Raw genomic sequence first — 21,115 nt, 5'->3', positions numbered from 1 at the left:
TGATTTGACCGCCTGTGCTCAACCATGGAAATCTGTAAAACCGGAACTGTTGGGGTGCCTTGAGGTTCGCGTTTGGGAACCTCTGTTCTAGAGCATTGTATTACATTTGAACTACCAAGAACATCTGTATGGTGTAATTTCAATTACAAATTGTGTTTTTAGACCTATTATTTGGAGCTAATAATCAGCATCTTGCTTCAAGGTGCCTGCATTTGCTTATACTCTGTGACTAGCAGATCAGTGCCAAACGCTTATCCATTCCATATGCTCTATTGAGCATGAGCCCAACGGCACCAACATGAATGTATTCGCTTACCAAACTGCTCGGTAAATGGCCCAACTTCGTTACTGTAGCTTTGACTCCCAGCTCCGTAAGTTTTATCTCGTTCTACCAAACCTAGATCCCTTTTCAAACATGTCAGTGACTTCTTTATAGAGCACAAGTTGCCGTCTTTGTCTGCATTGAATAAAACTGTGATGACTTTCTTGGAAGCACCTGCTAGTCTAGAACTACCCCTATCTTAAGGCCCCCATACATCAGAGATTGATTCAATTGTGCAATTTGCAATCGATTGTGTATAAAAATCTCTCCCTTTTTCAATCGATTGTCGCAATTTTGCAATCTGCAATAGATTGAAAAGGGAAAGATTTTTATCCACAATCGATTGCAAATTGCACGATTGCTGCATTCAATCTCTGATGTATGGGGGCCTTTAGACAATGGTTCTAAGTGTAGCGTGGACATTCATTAGCTCGGAAACGCTGATTCAATGCCTGCAAGAGTGTAGTGAGAACCTGATATCCAGTGTTGCTTTATCCAATAAATCTCAGTCGGAGAACTACACTGTGTGCTTTTTTTCATGACAGCAAGCAGCCTGCTAAGAGATGTGCAGGGAAGCGTCTATTTAATACTGTCTATTTACTGGTAACATATTCCATTAGGCTTCCCTGTTGGAGAGGAGAGGATATTGCGGCCAACCGCTGATTGACAGCTGGTTGTCCACCACCCCAGAGCTAAGCTACGGAGCAGTCCTGTGAGCACTGTACTCTGTCTGATGTGCCTACTCTGGTGTGTGCATCTAATCGCATTACCCTGTAGAAGACTACAGTAGCCGTGCATCACGGAACCTTTCCTGTAAAACCTGCAATTTATTTATAAATGTCAGACTTCTTCCAGAGCTCTGCACCAGGGCTGTGGAGTTTATACACCAAACCTCCGACGACTCTATTTTACTACTGTCTGACTCCTTCATGGATGTAACAAATCAGTGAAATAATAGCACAGGGCTTTTTCCTCATCACCACGTAAAACAACAGGCTACTTAGATTGTGAACATAAAGATGCACAATATAATGTAAAGCTGATATGGAGGCGCAGACTAGCCTAGAATGCAGTGTGAAAGTAGAACTGACCTTGTGTGCGTGCAGCATGTAACATTGTGCAGTCATTTCACTGCAAGCAAACCGATGATAATGCATTTGCACGCCTTCCTTGTAGTGCTACATGGTTTGTTTAAGAAGTGCAATTTTATATATATATATATATATATCTCTCTACATATCTACAACCTAAGCTGGGTACGTAATGGAGCGATGTCAGGCCGATTTGCTTTTTCGTACCGACAAATCTCCTACATTGCTCAGTGTTTACGCTCATTATGCGCACTCCCACGGTCGCATCTGACGTCAGGTTTCATGTGCTGCACTTCACACCTGACTACAGCGCCACCGTTTGGGCGTTTGCATGATTGCAGTGTGCGCGCTCGATTTCGCTAGTTCTGGGCTCAAGGGAAATGGTCTGGAAAATCGGAACGAATGCCGGTCGTCTCAGTTGTGTACCCAACATAAGACATTGTCTCCAGTAAACCCCCCACCCACACTGACCAGCTCCACTAACTCTTACATCTCCTAACCTCAAACCCATTTCACATTAGATACCTCTACCCTGATTTATTTGTGAAAGACCTTACCCGTTTATGGAATTTACTGTCTTTGGCATGGTCTAAAGACTCTCATGAGGTGACTGATTTTGTGGATATTATCCACCTCATGGAAAAAATACTGAAAATACCAGGTTCCTCTGTGCTTCCAGAGGTCCCTTTAAAAACCCTTCATAGGGCTTATAGTGTTCCCGCTAGACTGTGGGCAGGGCGCTGAGGGTGAAACGGGAGCGTGGTCGGCCAGGAAGGGGGCGTGTCCTTGTGACACATCTCCAGTGTCACACTTGGGGGCGTGCCCAGCACTTATGGAGGTGCTGGACTACCCCAAACCTCCCCTCCCCCCCCCCAGCTCTCCCCTTACGGTGAATAGATGCCATGCGCATGGCGTCTATTCACCTGGTGGTGGTTGTTCACCAAAACTTTTCCCACACCTGGGACACTGCGGGTGTCCCAAGGGTGGGGAAAGCAAGAAACCCCTCCCCAATTCAGCAAGACGTCAAGGCCTGTTACATTAAGCTTTGATGCTGATAGGTCAAAATATGTCATTGAATGGAAGTGTACACACGTTTGTTTGTGCTGATGTTTTTGTTACCTACAGAAATCAGAAGTATAGTACAACACAATGGTTGCACATAATACATTATGCAGGGGGTGCTTTGAGAACATGTTGCTATTTCCATGTTAGAAGGAATGACCAAGCACAAAGTATTCTATATGCTTTTGATTAGCATTTTCTGAACACCTCCCCCTGGGAGCCCGGAATCTGGGTGGAATGTGCTGTATAAACATCTGCTCCTGCAGTTCAGGGTTTCCCTTATAAATAGTTTTCGCCTGACAGTCGCTGTGTTTGACGTTGTCACTGTGTTGGTTTTTGATAAAAATGATTGAACAGTACAATATTTGTAGTGTTTTGTGTTTTTTTTTTTTTCTTTTCCCATAATCCTTGCATGGTGTAGAATTATACTATAAATTATTAAACACAAAATATTTTTACAAAAATATTGATAAAACGTTCTAGGTAGACTCCTAGATGAATGTCTGGATCTGTTTTATTACCTATAGGATACAGGCAGGTTTAGAAAGGGGGAAAAAAAAGACTACGCTAAACGAGTCAAATCCAAATAAATATATAGGGGGGAAATTCAATTGCTCGCACTGTTGATAGTGCCGGGAGGGAGCGCCCAGATCTATTCAAATCAAGGCGCTGTTAGGGCAACTAAAGGATTTCTCCTAAGGGTAAGAGGAGAAATCTGACTAAAGTGCCGTCTGCAAAGCTGTTTGCCTGGCTTAGTGCGGGGCTAAAAGCCTCGCGGCCAGCACTTTAGTCAGAGAATGCCGGTTCTTGTGACTAAACACTCTGCTTTAGTCGCGAGAGCCGCCATTCCCAGACTTAAGTCAGGCTAGTCGGACTAAGCTGCGATGTGGATTGAATAGCTCTGGGAACATCTTCCCGGTGCTTATCAACTCGCTCTTAATTGAATCGCCCCTATAGAATTAAATACACAAGTGTATAGGCACGATTCATATAAACGCGTAGTGAATAGCGCCGGGAATGAGCTCCCGGAGCTAATCAATTCTGCGCAAAGTTAGGACGGGGAAGGCTCATTCTCGTGTCTGAACACCCTGTGTGTCCAGGCACGAGAACGGGCCTTATCCGACTAAATTTCCTAGCGCAATGCTGTTTTCCTGGCGCTAAGAGCTGAACAGCATCGCGCCTGGACTTTTGTCGGATTTTATCCAGGAGGAATGCGAGAAGAAATCCTTAGTCGGGCTTAGCAAAGCGATGAATTGATGGCTCCGGGAGCTGATTCCCGGCTCTATTCACTTCGCATTGAATAGAATCGTGCCCTATTAAGCGTTGGCAAATTAAAATGTTAAAATGAGAAGCTCTTAAGCCATGCCCCCCTCCAGGGATTATATAATGGTACTTGTTTACTGATTGATTAAATTGGTCATAAACAAGGTGTAAATATTTTTGATCACTGCTGTATGAAGTTGGGGTACAATAAAGTTATGTTGTCAGGATTGTATTAACCATACAAAACCAGGCAGGCCGTGTAATTGTTATTTACAGTGTAGTCCTGCCATCAAGTGATAGGTCTCTGTTTCCCACTTATCCAGTATCAACTCGTGAGCCGGGTACCCTCGCTGTATCGATCGTGCAGGGTAGGTGTGCCAGGATAGAGAGCCCATTGCAGTTATGGCTCAGAGCCCATTGTCTACTAAGCTGACAAGTGACAATGGGCTCTATTTACTACAATCCGCATATTGCATGCGGATTGTAGTGTGATATTACCGAGTGAATTCGCATTGCGAATTCAGGCAATATCACAGGGATTTACTATAAATCCCTTGCAGGGACAGAGCTTGCGATAAAGCTCTGTCCCTGCGGACCCCATCCGCACTCTAGTCGCGGTATTTTCGGAAAAAATACCGCGACGAAGAGCCCGCGCATGCGCCGACCCACCATCGCTGCTGCCCCCCACCGACGCTAAGCCCCGCCCCCCGCGATCGTGGACCCCCGCGACCTCCCCAATTTATTTTTAGTAACTATGGTCGGATCACATTTCCCATTACAGTTATGGGAAATGCGATCTGCTTTACTAAAAATAAGTGATACTAGGGGTTGGAGTAGAATTTTACTAATTCTACTCCAATTGCCCTATAGTAACTACAGGTGATACTAAAATAATGTGAAAAGGGTGTGAAAACACCCTTTTTCACTTAATTTTAGTAAAAATAATGTTAATAAATAGAACCCAATATATTGCTTATTTATTTACATCTAACATGAAGTCGTGTCTCTACCAGGGTAACACAACCACATACAGTACATACCACTTCTCACTTTACCTGATCTTGTTTTGACCACTGACAAAGCAAAGGAGGGAATAGATCATGTCTCAACATGCCATATGCTTTCTCTCTCCTGTCTATGTATGTGCAAAATGACCATTATGTATGTAGCACTCTCTCACTATACCCCAGGCTGTGTGGCTTCTGTACTCTGAGCTATATAACCAAACACGGATCTCTCCTCTCTGGTAAATGGTTAACTTTATATTGTGCTGCCAGAGTCCAGAGATGATTCGCTATTGCAGCTGCTCGGCTTTCTGGTTGGGAAACACTTTCCTGTTGGGTTTCCATGGGACGTTTTGGCCTTGTTAGTTAGTTTGCTGCATGTTCACCTGTGTATGGTCTGAATGCGGTAAATTGGCATTTCTCGTCATCATAAATGTTGATTTATTTGAGGCTGGTGTTTGATCAGTAATATAACAGGGGGTATTCAACAGGTGACGCTTCAGCTGTTGTGGAACTACACATCCCAGCATGCCCTGGCACAGTTTTAGCGTGCCTTAATCGCAAAACTGTAGCAGGGCATGCTGGAATGTGTAGTTTCATAGCGTCTGGAAGGCTGCACGTTGCATACCCCTGCTATACGAGCTTATATCAGTTAAGTTTCGTTCCTTTTATTTCCCCAGACACTCATTGATCACCTGGAATATTGGGCATACATTCATATAATTGATTTTTGAAGTGTACATATTACTTGCACTAAAGGAGGCAGCTATATTTTAGGCTGAGTTGGTAGGCAGACTAAAGATGACTCGTTGGACTTGCATTCCCAATGTACCTTTTTGGAGGAAGGTGAATCGTGCAATATCACACAATGCTATTCACGTGCACCAGTCACCTACCTAATATAATACATGTGGGATGAAATACTATATTGCTTTTAGGGCAAGTGTTAATAATACAGTCAGAAGGCCATTTACAGTCATGTAAATAACATTTAGTTTGCTCTCACAAAAATGGATAATTGTTTTGCGGGAATTTAATGGTTTTCTTGCGCCCATTACGTGCTATTCAATTGCTTTGCCAATGGGTTCAAGTGCAGCAGGCGTCCATTACTTATGGCGCCCAAATGCACTGGGCTTGGACGTGCAAAGCGGCTAAACCTGTTCAAAGTAATGGGCGTGCTGCCCAAACCGCAGACTATTGGTGGATTTCTGCCCGCCACCTTAGGAGGGTGTAAGAAGAAATAACAGGCACCCGTAGCACTCGCCTCCATTACCATAAACCATTGAATTGCTCCTGGGCACTTTAGATGGGAGATCGGTGCCCCCAAAACAATTGAATTCCCCCCTTTATTTGAAATAAAGCAGTTTATTGGGTTACTGGCTGTGTACTGTTCCTGTTCTGAATTGTTTATGGACTATGCTGGGGTTTTGGTGGAAACCCTGCTGTGAACGAGCACCGTATCACACCCGATTGCTGCCTCCAGTACAATTGTTGGTCATAAAAAAATAAAACTACGTATCAATAGTTCATAATAACTAATGAATCTTGGTAATCAATAGAAAGTATAGTTCTAGTGATGTCTGCAGGGTTGGTTACTGTTGGAATATAAATGTATATAGTGATTATGTATTTATTTTTCCCCCTCTGGTCATATCTTCCCTGCAGCGCTTTATCCAGTATCTGGCTTCACGGAATACATTGTTCAATTTGAGTAATTTCTTGGACAAAAGTGGACTACAAGGTAAGTTCCTGGCAGCGTAGTACAATACAAGAGGACTTGTGAAACAGACGAGAGGCTCCCTTTACATATGGTGCAGGAGGTGTCCACTTATTATTGTGTGCCTGAAAACCCCCTCCCCCAACTTGTAAACCCGTGGAGGTTGGTAGGACAGCTGTCATGCCCTGAGCCCCCTGCCTTTTGCTGAATTGTGAGGTTAATTAAACCCTGACCGTAGGGCCACATTCCCACTAGTTAAGGAAGGAGGGGCCCTTTGGTAAAGATAAGTGTCATTTCCTTCAAATGACTCTGTAACGGGGATGTGGGCAGAGGTGGCTCTTCTTACTCGCATGCCAGTTTGCTTAATATTACGGCAACACTGAGAGTGCACTGAATAATTTGATATGCAACACTTGCATAACTATAAGCGACTGAATCTGTATAGCACAGCAGAACTTGGCGTGGAGAAAAGTCGCATCCACGGCATCGTAGCGCTCCGTATACAGCTTTAGACTCCGTTGCACACAGAAATGTTTGCATATCAAATTCATCAGTCAATCTCTTGAAGCGGTTCGTCGCATTCGTTTGCCACATTTTCGGGTGAAAAAGCTCTGCACAAGCCGCAAGGGAGCGCAGAGAAGGGCTGATTGGCGATATCGCAGCAATGGCCAGTTTCCTTAGTCCCTCTGCTTTGTTATATATATGAGTTATAATCCACTTACTAGTAACAGTCTCAATAGATAGAGATTTGGAATATTCCAATTGCCGTTCTGCTCTATAAGTATATAGTGTGCATAAGGGAATGTGTTATATGAGACTGATTTGTGCTGATCTTTCTCTAGGTTACGACATGTCTACGTTTATTAGACGCTATAGCCGGTACCTGAATGAAAAGGCCGTGTCATACAGACAAGTTGCTTTTGACTTCACCAAAGTAAAAAGAGGGTAAGACTGGGATATGCACAAAATTTGGGTCTGAATGGAAGTATAAGATGAGCGAATATCAGAAGCTGGTTACAGCGTTAGAAGTCTCAGGGGATTGCTAGATAAATCGGATAGTAGTACAGTAATTCTCCCCGGCCTACTAAAAGTCCTCGCTTTCTCTTCTGTTTTATGCCCTGTAGTTGCAGTGCACCTGTCATTCTAGAGCTGACACTGCGGGATATCTAATCATTTGTATAATGGGCTAATAATTAATATTGTAGATTACAATAACACTAATCATGTACCCCAAAGCACAATGGGGGCTGGTATTAAAGTACTAGTAATCCGCTTGTCTGTCTTCCCTGGAATACCGCATACCTTAGCGTAGCTTGTAGGTTGGGATGTAGTCTGGAAGCTGACGGTCTAAATGCCGACCGCTGGCTTCCAGACTCTCTAATCCCGGCGTGGTACTAATGACAGGCGTCAAACTCGACGCCTGTCATAAACCATACGCCAGAAGACCGACGCCTGGCATACCGAACGAAGGTAATCCGGGCGCGCACAGCCGTGGGGGGAGGAGGGTTAGGTTTAGGGCTCCCGGGGGGACTTGGGGTTAGGCACCCCTAAGGGAGGGTTAGGGAGGGGGGAATTAGGTTAGCGATACTTACCTTAGGGACGATCGTGATCTTCACCTTTGTTGGGCTGCAGCTGTCGGGATTTGATGGCCGGCGGTAATACCTACTACACCCGGTAGGTTGACAAGTGAAATTGACACATTCTTCCTTGAGCAAATGGCTAATATGAGTGCTAAAGAAATATTAGCAAAATGAATTTATATGGCGCTCAGCATATTGCGCCGAGCTTTACAAGTGCTAACAGACCAGGCTACAATCTATAGGTAAATAGGCGTTTGACACCTGAGGTTAAATTCTACAGATTGCATGTGGGTCCAGCCAGAATGCAGCGTCTGTGTAATAATAAGTGAGTAGTTACAGTATAGCATGCAGATGAGAAGGTCACAGGGTTTATTAGTGATCAGATCACTGGCCACTAATTAGTGCTGGCTCTATGAAGCTTTGGGAATTAAACCTGGCTGACAGGGATCCAGTATGTTGAAGGGAAACTTGTGAGGTGATTGTAGGAAAGGCTCCAATAATATTGCCATGAAGCACAATATCCAGCAGTAATGATAGTCAGAGGGGTTGAGGATAGATATAAATATATTAAGGAGGCCTTTGTGGCGAGAGTCCTTTAATTGTGATGAGTGATTGGAAGAATACGGCATTGTCCGGAGAACTTTGGGTAGGTGGGATAGGTAGCAGATTTGCAAAAGTCCTTAGAAGTTGGAGATTTTTGCCAATGCTGTTCCTCTTTGCTGGGAAGGGGGGTGGTTGCAGAGCGTATATACTATATCTCCTACTATGCAGATACTGAACCTGTAATATATTACTGAGCCTCTCTTGCCAATGCTTTCAGAAATCTAATTCTATATCTGCTGGGAAAATAGAACAACCCTTAGTAGTTATGTGTTGTTTACCACTGTCCTTTTACGTCTTGTATTGTTGGCGTTTTAATAAGAGCTTATTATACCCTGCCAAGAACGTCCGATTCTATTTCCCTTATTGTGCAATGTGTTGTATGGTGACTTAATGAATTAGCCTAATGTTTGTTTTCAGGGCTGATGGGGTGATGAGAACAATGAACACGGAGAAATTACTAAAAACCATGCCCATCATACAGAACCAAATGGACGCCCTGCTCGATTTCAACGTGAGTTTGCTCTAGACGTAAAGGGGGTTTTATTTTTGTGTATTTGCTCTGTAAGGCCTTCTCTAGTTTCGGGTCTTTACGTAAGAGAGATGAGCACTAAACCCTATGTCATAATACATTGGATATCCTTACTGTAATATTTATGGTGGGTCAGGGGTATCCTTGTAGCATTGTATTGCGCGTAAGCTGTGCTCTCGTATTGCATTACACTCCTTCACAGGATTTAGCAGTTATTAAGCTATTAGCTACTCTTGCGACATATGGTATATAAAAAGGAAACGTGGTTTTGATCTTTGAACAGCATGATGTTACTCAGAATTTCGGGTTGCGCAATATTTGAACTTATGAATCAGTAACTTTGTAATTCATTGAAAAGTATTGAGAAAGTGAACTCACCCAGTGGTGTAATAATATGGACCTGGTATATGCTGGGTCACCACAGCCTCGCCCTGCTGTAATACTTACTTGTGCCAGCGCTGCGCTCCTCTTCTGGTCTGACCTGTCTCCGTTGCGGCGTGGGGCACACTTGCTCTCACACCGCGTGTCCATCTCGGTACATGCCATCGCTAATTATTATATAGCTCTGTGGGTCTACAGGATATATGTAAAATTGTCAAACCTGTTTCTCTGAATCCTACTATGTATATCTGACCAGTTTCAGCCTTTCCTGGGTTGTCCAGATCTTGTCCGAGCTTTCAGCCATGTCCCTTTATCTTCCATTTCTTAATGATGGTTCTGAGGGTGGAATTTCTGAACAGGAAGCTTTTACATTTCTTCTTATAGCCCTGCTCCATTGGGTGACCGTTTCTGTGGACCTGCAAATCTGAGTGGGGAGTCGTATACGGATTCTTTACATTCTTTCTGCAAATATAAAGAACAGTTAGGCTTGCTGTTCCCTACTTACAGATGTGTCCACATACATCTTACTTCCTTGTGCGTTAAACAGCCCTTCTATTCGCTCCATTACGCTGACACTGTAACATAGCGTTTCGCCTGCAGATACACCCGCAGTCGCGCACAGCATGCCGCATATCCTGTTAATCGGCAAAAGCTGCTTGTGCGTCCTGTCTCCATTACTTTGTGAATAAGACTCATTTGAAAGTAAAAAGTTGTACAAAAAAAACGCTCTGCACTACAGATTTGCATGGCGCTCACGCGTTATGTTTAACACGACTTGTCCACATACCTCTTACCTCCGTGCGCTACATCCGTATATGTATTTGTGCTATTTTTTGTAATTCTGCAGGATATAAAACTATTATTGTGTTTACATGTGTTTTTTTTTCCCACAATTCACCCCAACCCCAGGTAAATGCCAACGAGCTGACGAATGGCGTCATTAATGCCGCTTTCATGCTGCTCTTCAAAGATGCCATCAGGCTGTTTGCTGCGTACAACGAAGGCATAATTAATCTTCTAGGTAAATATGCTGTGTGTTATGCTTGGTAAACAAGTCACCAATTAGTATCTCTAGCCTTTAAATCCGCCAAGTCCTGCTCTTCAATAAAAAAAATTTTTTTTATTTTTTTTTTAAATAGGTGATATTGACATAAATAATACGGCAGGGTTTTGAATTTTATATTGTACTTCTGTGTTTTTGACTACGCTTATTTTGCATTTTCATTGAGTGTTTTAATGATGACTTAAAAAAAAAAATGAACCTAAATTCTAATAGTACAGAGCTTACCATGGGGGAATTAAATTCAAAGCGCCGTCACCGCACATGGTGGAGAAAGCCTGGCTATGCACATATCAGCCGTTTACAGTAGTACCAACATTGCAAGTCTTCCCCTTGCACCTCTATGTGGCACGAAGGAAAATTTGCTGGTGCCGATGTGCCGTTCCGGTATATCACATGGCGTATAGATTTAAGGAACCATAATGTCACTTATATTGAATGTTTGAAACCAGATTATAGGCAAATAAATGTGATGCTGTAACTGAAACGCCATCTTCCAGCTGATACTAGGTCAGGACGTGTACCCGAGAGGTAGTAGATTGTTCCGCCGGGCCCTATATGGCTCATGGTCTGGTGATCCCAGCTGGATGTGGTGGTGTTGGTATAGCGCCACCCGGAGCTGAGAACCTGTAACTTCTCGGAATGTTTGCTTGTGTGCGTATTTCCTGCACATAGTGATCTTTACAGACTTCTTTCCCTAGAAAAATATTTTGACATGAAGAAGAATCAGTGTAAAGACGGGCTGGATATTTACAAGAAGTTTCTGACCAGAATGACCCGAATCTCTGAGTTTTTGAAAGTAGCGGAGGTAAGAGGACGCCTGCCGACTTTTTATTGGCCTCCCAGAACCCAATGGCTGCATTTCTTCAGTAGATAAATAGACTTCCAAAATTTTCTCTCTTCTCAACAAAGCACAGCTTATACACACCATGTTACTGGGATATTTTTATTTATTGGTTTATTTTATTTGTGTGACCATGGTTTTTCCTGGCGAGGATGGTCCGGGTTTGATCTACCTGCCCTACTCTTTCTCATGCCTCTGGGATGGCACTAGTTCCTAGTGAATGAATAGCTAATGAATGGCCGCCTCCGCGGTGTAGGTGGGAGGGGGATGGGGTGATTTCCATCATTATAAATGCTGAGTCATATTTGCTTTTTTTTCTCCACCCCCCCCTCTCTATGCAGCAAGTTGGGATTGACAGGGGCGATATACCGGATCTATCTCAGGTAAGGAACATTTTGCTTGATTTGGTCTGTTTTATTAGTTATGGATCTTAGAAGGTTAAATCGCTGCTGCAGTCTTTAAAGTTTGCAGTACCTGGCATCTCCATGCAAAATAGTTTTTTTGGTTGCAAAATACCTTCTAGATCTTGTCTGCTGTGGCGGACTTTTTATTTTGCCAGTGATATTTTATAAAGTGATTAACGAGAGGGACTTAGATGTTATAGTTTTATGTCCAGTGTTACCCTGACATTCCATTGCAGCTGTTAGGAAGTAAAGTATTACCACATACATACATACATACATTATTATTATCCTTTATTTATATGGCGCCACAAGTGTTCCGCAGCGCTGTACATAGAACTAATAGGTGAACAAGAAACAAGTAACTTACAGTACATTACAGTGCAGGGCAAGGACACGATTTATATACATTGCTGCAATACTGATTAAAGCACTCACAATAAGCAGCCGGGAGTTGGCAGTCCCGTGTTAGGTGCCCTAATGGTGAGTAGAGAGTAGAAGAAAATGTAAAGAGAAGCACATGAGGGAAGAGGGCCCTGCTCGTGAGAGCTTACATTCTAAGGGGAGGGGCAGACAGACAGGCGTGACACAGAAGGGGAAGATAGGGAGGAAAGAGCATGAGGTGGGTTAGGATGAGAGCTGGAAGGCCTTGATGAAGTAGTGGGTCTTGAGAGCCTGTTGGAAGATATGCAGTGAGGTGGAGAGTCTGATAGGGAGAGGATGAGAGTTCCAAAGGTAAGGAGTAGCACGGGCGAAATCTTGGATGTGGGAGGGGGAGAAAGTAATAAGTTGGAGAGAGAGGCGGCATGCATTTTTTGAGCGAAGTGGACGGGCAGGAGTGTGAGGGGAGAGAAGGTCAGAAATGTATGCGGGAGAGGATTTGGTGAGGGCTTTGTAGGCACATACATACACACACACACAGCTGTAGCCCTTCCTATATTTTTAGCGCATTGGCCCTTATTCAGAAAAGAACACACCGCTGACATTTACGCAATTGAGCGGTTATCCGTAAATTGCGCACGTGTCTAAGTCGCCCTCCACACGCATCAAGGTACATTACTGTAGTCGCTCACAGCAACTTTTTATTTTCTGCCAGTCAGTGGGCCGTTGTGGGTGTAACGGGGAGTGGCGGTGAGTGTACGCCGATGCTCGGATTTGCAGAGACGCCGATGGGCGTCCCAATATGATCCTCAGTGTTGCAAAATTTTGCGGATTTTCACACAGCGGCTGCGTATACGTGATCAATGCTGCGATGGCGTTAGCGTACAACTCTAAATCAGACACATTGTTTTGATTGGGGTCCCATACAGGTCACAAAAGCTCAGACTGACTTGCTGTGACACCACTGGCCCCCGCCACGTGCATGAATACACCCATACGCACAGTGTGTTACTGGGAGGAAAGTCTGCCCAGCTGTCAGTCACCATCTGCCTGTCTAGTTACAGAGCCTCCTACCGCTTAGCGAGGCAGCCTGCCTCAGATACGTTATAGAGATCATGGTGGACATGTTTATAGAAGTGTAATAACTCGTATCTCATATATAACGTTCAAGGTCAGTAATACCCAACTATTTATTAATATCACGTATTGGCTTTAATTCCTTTCAGACCTTCCATAGACTCAATTTTCAAAGGCGCCACTGTCATTGTATTCCATCTGCAGCATATTCGTAAGGCATACTAGGCCAAAGTGTACTCAGGTGTGCTCATGTTAACACCACATCCTGATAACATACACCAATCAATCAGTATGTCATTGGTACAGGCTGCTTTGTATCCTAATTATCAGTCTATTACTCTTCTAGCCCCAAATCTTCAATCTAAGGTCAAATCACTGAATCTGTGGAAGATTTTGGGGAAACCCACAAGGGTGATGCAACTGGGGAATTTCAATCCACATCACCATTACGGCGAGAGCTGTACACCAGAGCCGGGACAAGTCACTGGGTAACCATGTCCTCGTCAGTGTTTCCTATGAGTGTTACAGCCACATTCATGGGAAGATATATCTGAGCATGATTCCAGGCAGCAGACTACAGTTGGAGATTACATATAAGCAGTGGCTCATTGCTGTAATCTCTTAGATGGTTGCCAGAGGAATGTACCGGGGGTGGGGAGGGGATGCTTCACTTGTCGTTTGGTGCACACTCTCTCCGAGGAATGTGCCAGCTCACCACTGTCCAGATGTCTGGCTCCCAGCTGCGAGTGCGCGCTGCAGAGATTTCCTCGAGAACAGGGCTCCATTATATGCAGAGAGCCACACACTGGCTGGATTTCTAGCTGCTGTATTTCTACAGTATTGATCCTGGGCTCACAATCAATGACTGCTGCAGGCAGCTGCTACAGACTCTGAGCTGCATTATGTAGGGTTCGTTGGGACCCAAATGCCATTATTGCGGGATCCCAAAAGGTGTGTGTGTGTGTGTGTATATATAACAATCAGGGGACCCACGCACAGTTCCACTATCCCACAATTTTTATAACTTCTAAGTTTTCCATAAGCAAGAATCTGTCCAGACGCACGGGTAATACTTGTCCTCTATCTCCGAGGACTCCTGACTTTCTACAGTCATGTGAACGGACAGTTTGTGTTCTGCACCTACATAAGGAGCAGAAAGTACAGCTGTAAAAAGTCATTATTCCCCAGCGGCCCTGCGCTGCCTCTCATTTCTGTAGTGCTCTAATCGCCTGATTCAGAGATTTACAGAACTCTGTTGATTGAAAATCTGGGCATGCGAAGATCAGGTCGCGCGGCGTCGCTCGCAGTGCACCAAAAGCCGCAGTATGACCGATATGCTGCTGACGCGTGGGGGCAGTGTTTCAGGAAATGGGGGCATGTTTGCTGGGCTTGCCAAAGCCAGTGGCCGCATGCTCTGATCCAGCTTCTCTGGCACCGACTGCGTGATTTCACAGATATTCACACAGGTGATCGATGCGGACGCAGCAGCGGATCACAGAAACCTGCCGCAGGGTGTTTTTGGCTTTTTGTTCTCTACTGAAGACGTCTCTTGTGGCTTTTGCGTAACGTCACACAGCCACTGTGCCCACCTCTGAATTGGCCACTAAATGTATTCCAATTAATAGTAGGGGCCGACTGTGCCTGGTTTATTTTTCTCCCATTCCCTTCCATAAAGAGTGTGACTTGACTGATTTCTTGTATATCGGAGACCACAGCTTGTTTCATGCTGGGGCTGGATCCCTAGTGAAGCTGTTCCTGTGTGCAGAAGGTCTGTGAATCCTGTGTTACCTCTAGTTCCTGCCTCCTGTGTACTTAGTGATACAGCTGGTGAAACTCTGTGGTCTGACACATCCAGAGTGGTACATTAATCTCACATCAGTTGTGCTAATTCTGAGCAATTACTGCCTCAATGTGTCACTGCTGTCTCTGTCCCAGTGGAGCTTACAATCTATCTTCTCTATCACATGGACACGCACACATTGGGGTTAACCTTCCCAGTATGTTTTTGCAGTGTGGGAAAAAACTGGAGCACCCGTGTGAAAACCTACCACGCAGTAATGGGGATAACATACAAACTCCACACACACAGTGCCTTGGTCAGGAAATGAAATTCTAACCATAGGCGCGTGAGGCAGTAATGCTAACCACTACGCCAATTATGCTGTTGTTATTATGGGTAACTTCTTTTCACAGGCTCCAAGTAGTCTACTCGATGCTTTGGAACAGCATTTAGCCTCCCTGGATGGGAAGAAAATTAAAGATTCCACGGCGGCAAGCAGGTAACTGGTAAAATAATTGTCGCTACAGTCCATTTCATGGGGAACAAAAGTTTTTGCCATTGAGTTACGTATCTAATAACTTTGATGGCTAGTGTTTGGAATATGCATTGTGGACTTTTATATAGAAAACTGTCTGTATTACTAGAAACATTTTGTAAAGGGTTGTGCTGAACGGTGCTGTTTATATGAAGGACATGATCCATCCAATTCTATACAGGTGGTGATGATTTACCTGCATAGTGCTCCCACATAACACAGCGCTTTCCAGAGATAGTGAGTGTTCTGTCACTCTATATAGGACTGGATGGGTTTACTGTATGTTGTCCTGTACAGTGGCTACTCTCACACATACTGCTCAGCTCCCAGATACAGGTAAGTGGGAGGATGGATATCCGGGGACATAAAGGTCAAACTCCTTTACTACACATAATAGGATCCTCTCCTGGGTACTATTTCTAACTAGTGCTCCAGCATGTTAATAGCTCATATGTTTAGCGGGCTCTGTTCACAATTGCATTCCCCCCCCCTTTTTGCACACTCATGCACGCTTCCTTCGCAGTCCGCTAGCTTTGTTAGTGTAGGCAGCACAAACCAAATGCAGGCTGTCTGCAAAGCTGTAAGTGCGGCAAAAGGAGGTTATATTGACTATAGTTGCAGGACAATAAAAAAAATATATAGTCAAAGAATGTCTTAGTTATTCCAAACGTTTGAGTACGGTGTATATACAGCGGGGGGTATTAGCTGAGAGACAGAGAGCTGGCCCCGAGCCCCGAACGTTCTAGTTGGGCTAACAGTCATGCCACCCTCTCCTAACCTTAAGTGTATTCTTGATGAAAAAACCACGGTCATTTTCCTTATAAGGGGCCTGATCCAGATCCGCATGCAAATGCAGTCACAGCTACGATCACTCACGGATGGCCGTTGTAGAAGTATGCTAATGGCTCACTTGCTGACCAGTGCTTAGAGACGCTCCCAGAAAGCATCTCTCATCCACTCTAAGGCACAAAATCGGCAACATGGAAGGCAGATCAGGCGACCATTAGCCTTCTGAGTAAGTCTAAGCTGTCAGACACAGCGGGTCTCCAGATACACAGAGGGCTCTCCTGCTGCCATTAAGGACGCAGTGGCTAATATATGGAAGCCCAGAAAACAGCGTTTAAACGGTCCGACACGCCTGTCTCCTCCCCCAAATGCTGACAACCAGTTACTCCGTTTTGGATTGAATCCGTTGTATGAGCGTAATTCCAATTCAATTATTGCTTGTGCGCAGTGCGTCTTTCATGCATGCGCAATGACTAACAATCGCTCAATCTGCGTAAACATCGGCATTTGCGTGAATCGGGCCCAGAGTGTATAAGATCTTTCCAGTCATTCCTAAAAGATTACTCTGCAAAATGATTTCAGAGAAGCCTTAGGTCTCTTCACCTAAAACCTCCTGATGAGGCAGCCTAGCGTATGACTGCTGGCAATACACCCGCTGTATCAATTTGCCTACGAGACGCTATTAAATATTGATGTATTCTAATTGATTTTTTTTTTTTTTTATTGTTCTTGAATGACTGGTTATTTGTAAACTATAAAAATAAATTTTCTGCTGCATAGAGAGTGTGTTCCCAGCGATTGATTTTTAGACTGGCGATTGTACCGTTGCGTCCAATAGATCTGCACTGGGCGCTGCATTATTAAAGTACATTGGTTTCAGACCATACAAAACCAGAACTATATAAAAGGTTGCTTCGTGTTTTATTAGCCTAGGATCTACACAGGTTATTATGGACTATTATATGCCCGCCAGTATGTTTTTTGCATATTCAGCTTGTTTTAATACGTATACTACCTATAGATTGTATGCGCTCTCATTTTATAGTGTGTATATATGGAATGATCTTTTATTGCATGTGTATACACCATCCCACTACTGGGAGTTTATAATGCTGATCATTTATTATCAGCTTTTTATATTTATGCCTCAATACAGGGATTTTATTTAATCGGTTGTCCTGTGTGACCAGTGCCATTTTTTTTTTGTTTTTTTGGGTATACCATGCGTTTTATTAGACCTTTCTAATTCCTCTTTTTCTGGTTATTGTTGGAGTTTATTGCCCCCTAAGACTGACACTCACTCTGCGCACTACTGCTTGCGCACGTGTTTTTTTACACTCATGGGGGCAGATGTATGAAGGTCTGTGAAGTGATAAAGTGGAGAGTGATAAATGACCAGCCAATCAGCTCACAACTGACATTTTTCAAACACAGCCTTTAACATGACAGTAGGGAGCTGAGTGGCTGGACGGTTATCACTCTGCACTTTATCACTTTCCAGAGCTTCATACATCTGCACCATAGTGTGCTTACTACCCTGTCCCTCAATTCAGCCTCTACAATGATGGGTTCCCATTTAGTTACTACAGGAAAATATTTTCATTGAGATCTTGGAGTACCTCCTGCTTCAGGTGCCAATAAGACGCTCTCTAGATCTCTAAGGTAAATGGCAGATTTACAGGGGTTGAGTTCATTGGTAAGTAGGGACCTCACTGACACATGAGCTTCAGAGGCTGCTAGGTTCAATATTGACTTAGCCCATGGAAGGGTGAGCAATAGGAAGGGTGCAGTGGAAATCGGTGGATGGATTATTGATATAAAGATAGTAGGAGCACCGTTAGGGTACTTCATGGTGATTTAAACCTTCAGATAACTTTCACTTAGTGGCTAAAATGTGACTTTGGGCAACTTTTTTAATGGATGCATTGATCTGCTTTTCTGGCTTACATCTGTGATTTCCAGCCAAGTCATTATGACCTGTATTTAATTTGAGACGAAAGTCCGGATCCGCGATACTTTTTCGCCGATGACGTCATTTTCTCCTGTTTTGCTTTTACCCCGTATTCAAGGCGGAAAGTCAATGCTATGTAATAGGCTAAAAAGTTTCGCCTTGAATAGCAGGCGGAAAAAAGTGCAGAATTGGGGTTTGGGGGTGCAACGTTGCGGGAACTCCCGTACAGCCTTCAGACAAGACAGTCCCCCAAAGGTAAACTGTCAATTTTTTTTTTTTAAAAACACTTAAGGACACCCCAACTTCACTTTTGCAACTTTTAAATATGCTGACCCCCCATTTTCAAGTATCCCAAATTTGCTGGGATAAGTTATTTTCAGGAAAAAATACTCCTGAATACTATTCTGCATCAGGTATAGAAAACGCTATTTAGCAGCTATTGAGCCCGTTTAAAAACACCAAATACCTTCAGCAAGCCAAATCGGGGGGTACCATAGGGAACCCCTATGTCAGAGCATCTTTTGGGGGGTGTCAGGCCTATTTCCCCAAATCTGACAGTACTTTCCGTCTGTTCTAGTTTTGCCGGGTCCCGTTTTTGCGTACTTTCAAATTGAATACGGGGTAAAGTAGGCATGTGAGCGATACTTTTCCACCTGCAAAACAGGCAAAGTAGGCGAAAAGTCCGGGAGGCGAAAAAGTATCGCGGCTAGTCTCAAATTTAATATGGCTCTATATCGGGATGGGTACAGGATGGCGGCACTTGGGATCCTGGCGGTCAAAATCCTGTCGATGACATACCGACAGGGTTATAATACCGACACCATCCGGTAGGTATCCTAACCCTCCCCCTCTCCAGTGCCTAACACTAACCCTGCCCAACCAAACCCCGCTATTTACCTTTGGGATGCCGGCACCGGGATTCTGACAGGTGTCTGGATTTTAAGTGTCGGCGTGCCCTGTGTCGGCAAACTGAACGTATCCCATTATATCACCTGGGCGTTATTTTCTTTGCCCTGGGTAATGACACAGCAGGTACAGGTAGCACAGGAGGTGCAGTAATAATAATTTTATGGGGGCTGATACAGTCCAATAAATGGAAGGTGTTAGAATAGCTGTAACGCTGGGTGTCTGTAACCGTCATGTACCGTTTATCCAGAGTCTGCCGGTAAATGATGACCTTTTTATTTCCTTAATTCAGGGCAACCACGCTGTCCAACGCAGTCTCATCCCTCGCAAGCACAGGTCTCTCTCTCACTAGAGTGGACGAAAGAGAAAAGCAGGCGGCGCTGGAGGAGGAGCAGGCGCGGCTAAAAGCTTTAAAGGTAATGTGTGCGTGTTACATGCCTGAGGCCTTGGCAGTGCTCTCCTATGGACACTGCTGCAGGAGGATGTTTTTGTTTCTACCCTCGTTTGTGCTGTTTTTTCCTCGGACAGCTATGGGTTTGGCTTCATTTATTTATTTTATTCAGGAACAGCGTCTTAAGGAGCTCGGCAAAAAGCCTCACATCGCCTCTACCACCGCCTCCTCCCCCGTGTCTTCCTCAGCCGGCAGCATAAACACCACAGCCGCAATTGACCTTTTTTCAACGCCTGGTTCGTTAAACAGGTAAAAAGCTGAACGCTGTACCGCGTCACCTGAGGGAGCAGGCACGTTTGTCTTTTGTTTCTGGGAACAATGGTAGTAAACGAGGGGTGTGGGAGGAAGGGGGGAGGGTCTTTTCTCCGCACGTATCAATTGTGTTGTGGGTTTTATCCGTGCTTTATTATGCAGATACATCGTGTGGAGTCAATGCGGCTTCACTGAGCACAGAGCTTTATTTGTTTTGATAGACGATTTTTGATGTCCAGCAATTGATGGCTCTTTGTCCTCTAATAGTGAACCTTTATCGTCTCCAAGTTGCGAGCAGTTATCAGGTCATAGTGATGTTTAATTCTCGGCGATAACTGAATTTTTTAGATAATTTATAGAATTCCTTGTTTAGTTGAAAAAAATAAGATAAAAAAAAAAATAAGCGATTTGCAGGTGTACTGACTGATACGACTGAGCAGCTTCGAGAGGTCTAGCGTCTTTCTTTAATTTTGCGTCTAATTTGCAGCACACCAGCAAAATACCATTCGGAGTGTACTACAGTTGCTGCGCTGCGACTTCAACCACACAGAAAATTGGCGTGAGAAGCAGCCGCATGGCAAATCGTACGCAGATTCCCACTCGGTCGCACACGGATATGCGGTTATTTTGTATATCAGATTGATCAGAGCAATCTAGCAAAGTAGTTCTGTGGCTTCCAGCTGTTTTTATTTGAGCTGATAAGATGCACATTTTGAGCGAAAGACAGTTGGCGTAACTGAGTCATCCGGAAACCTGGTTCTCCCGAGAGGGGCGGTTTGTTGCGACTGAAGCCAGTGGGTACTAGGACACATCTGTATACGCTGTAAACATTAGTTGGTGATCTCAGCCGACACTAGAACAGCACTGCAGTCACTCTAATAACAGTTTAGATAAGGGGAACCAATATGAATTTATCATTCAAATCCCTTAATTTGAATTGTTATCTAGCCCTATACCTAATCTCGCCCACTACCATCTTCACGCCTTCCTATTTTATGGCTAGAACTTTCCTGGGTAAGAGACAGTTGTCTACTTACCCAGATGCAGACACGACTGAGGTTCTTGCAGTGTAGGCTAGGCCAGACATGAGTTGTGACATTAGGACCAGCGTTATTCTTTCCCTCCCATACAATTTATTT

General features: G+C 44.2%; 1 protein-coding gene across 1 annotated transcript in view; it reads left to right on the top strand.

Annotated features, from left to right (window-relative positions):
• Window positions 1–19,973, top strand: part of LOC148516592 (phosphatidylinositol-binding clathrin assembly protein) — a gene marked incomplete at its 3' end in the record, with an annotated part of 59,471 nt that extends 39,498 nt beyond the window's left edge. Inside the window, exons 3-11 of the mRNA XM_088479775.1 lie at window positions 6,408–6,483; window positions 7,302–7,404; window positions 9,060–9,153; window positions 10,462–10,573; window positions 11,314–11,420; window positions 11,798–11,839; window positions 15,509–15,594; window positions 19,566–19,689; window positions 19,837–19,973. Coding sequence (XP_088335901.1) covers window positions 6,408–6,483; window positions 7,302–7,404; window positions 9,060–9,153; window positions 10,462–10,573; window positions 11,314–11,420; window positions 11,798–11,839; window positions 15,509–15,594; window positions 19,566–19,689; window positions 19,837–19,973 — 881 coding nt within the window. The remainder of the gene's footprint in view (window positions 1–6,407; window positions 6,484–7,301; window positions 7,405–9,059; window positions 9,154–10,461; window positions 10,574–11,313; window positions 11,421–11,797; window positions 11,840–15,508; window positions 15,595–19,565; window positions 19,690–19,836) is intronic.
• Between the last annotated feature and the right edge of the window lie 1,142 nt (window positions 19,974–21,115).

This window comes from Taudactylus pleione, unplaced genomic scaffold, assembly GCF_031769625.1.
Source record: "Taudactylus pleione unplaced genomic scaffold, aTauple2 ptg000245l, whole genome shotgun sequence".
In the NCBI taxonomy this organism is placed as follows: domain Eukaryota; kingdom Metazoa; phylum Chordata; class Amphibia; order Anura; family Myobatrachidae; genus Taudactylus; species Taudactylus pleione.
This window is presented reverse-complemented; position numbering and strand designations above follow the sequence as displayed.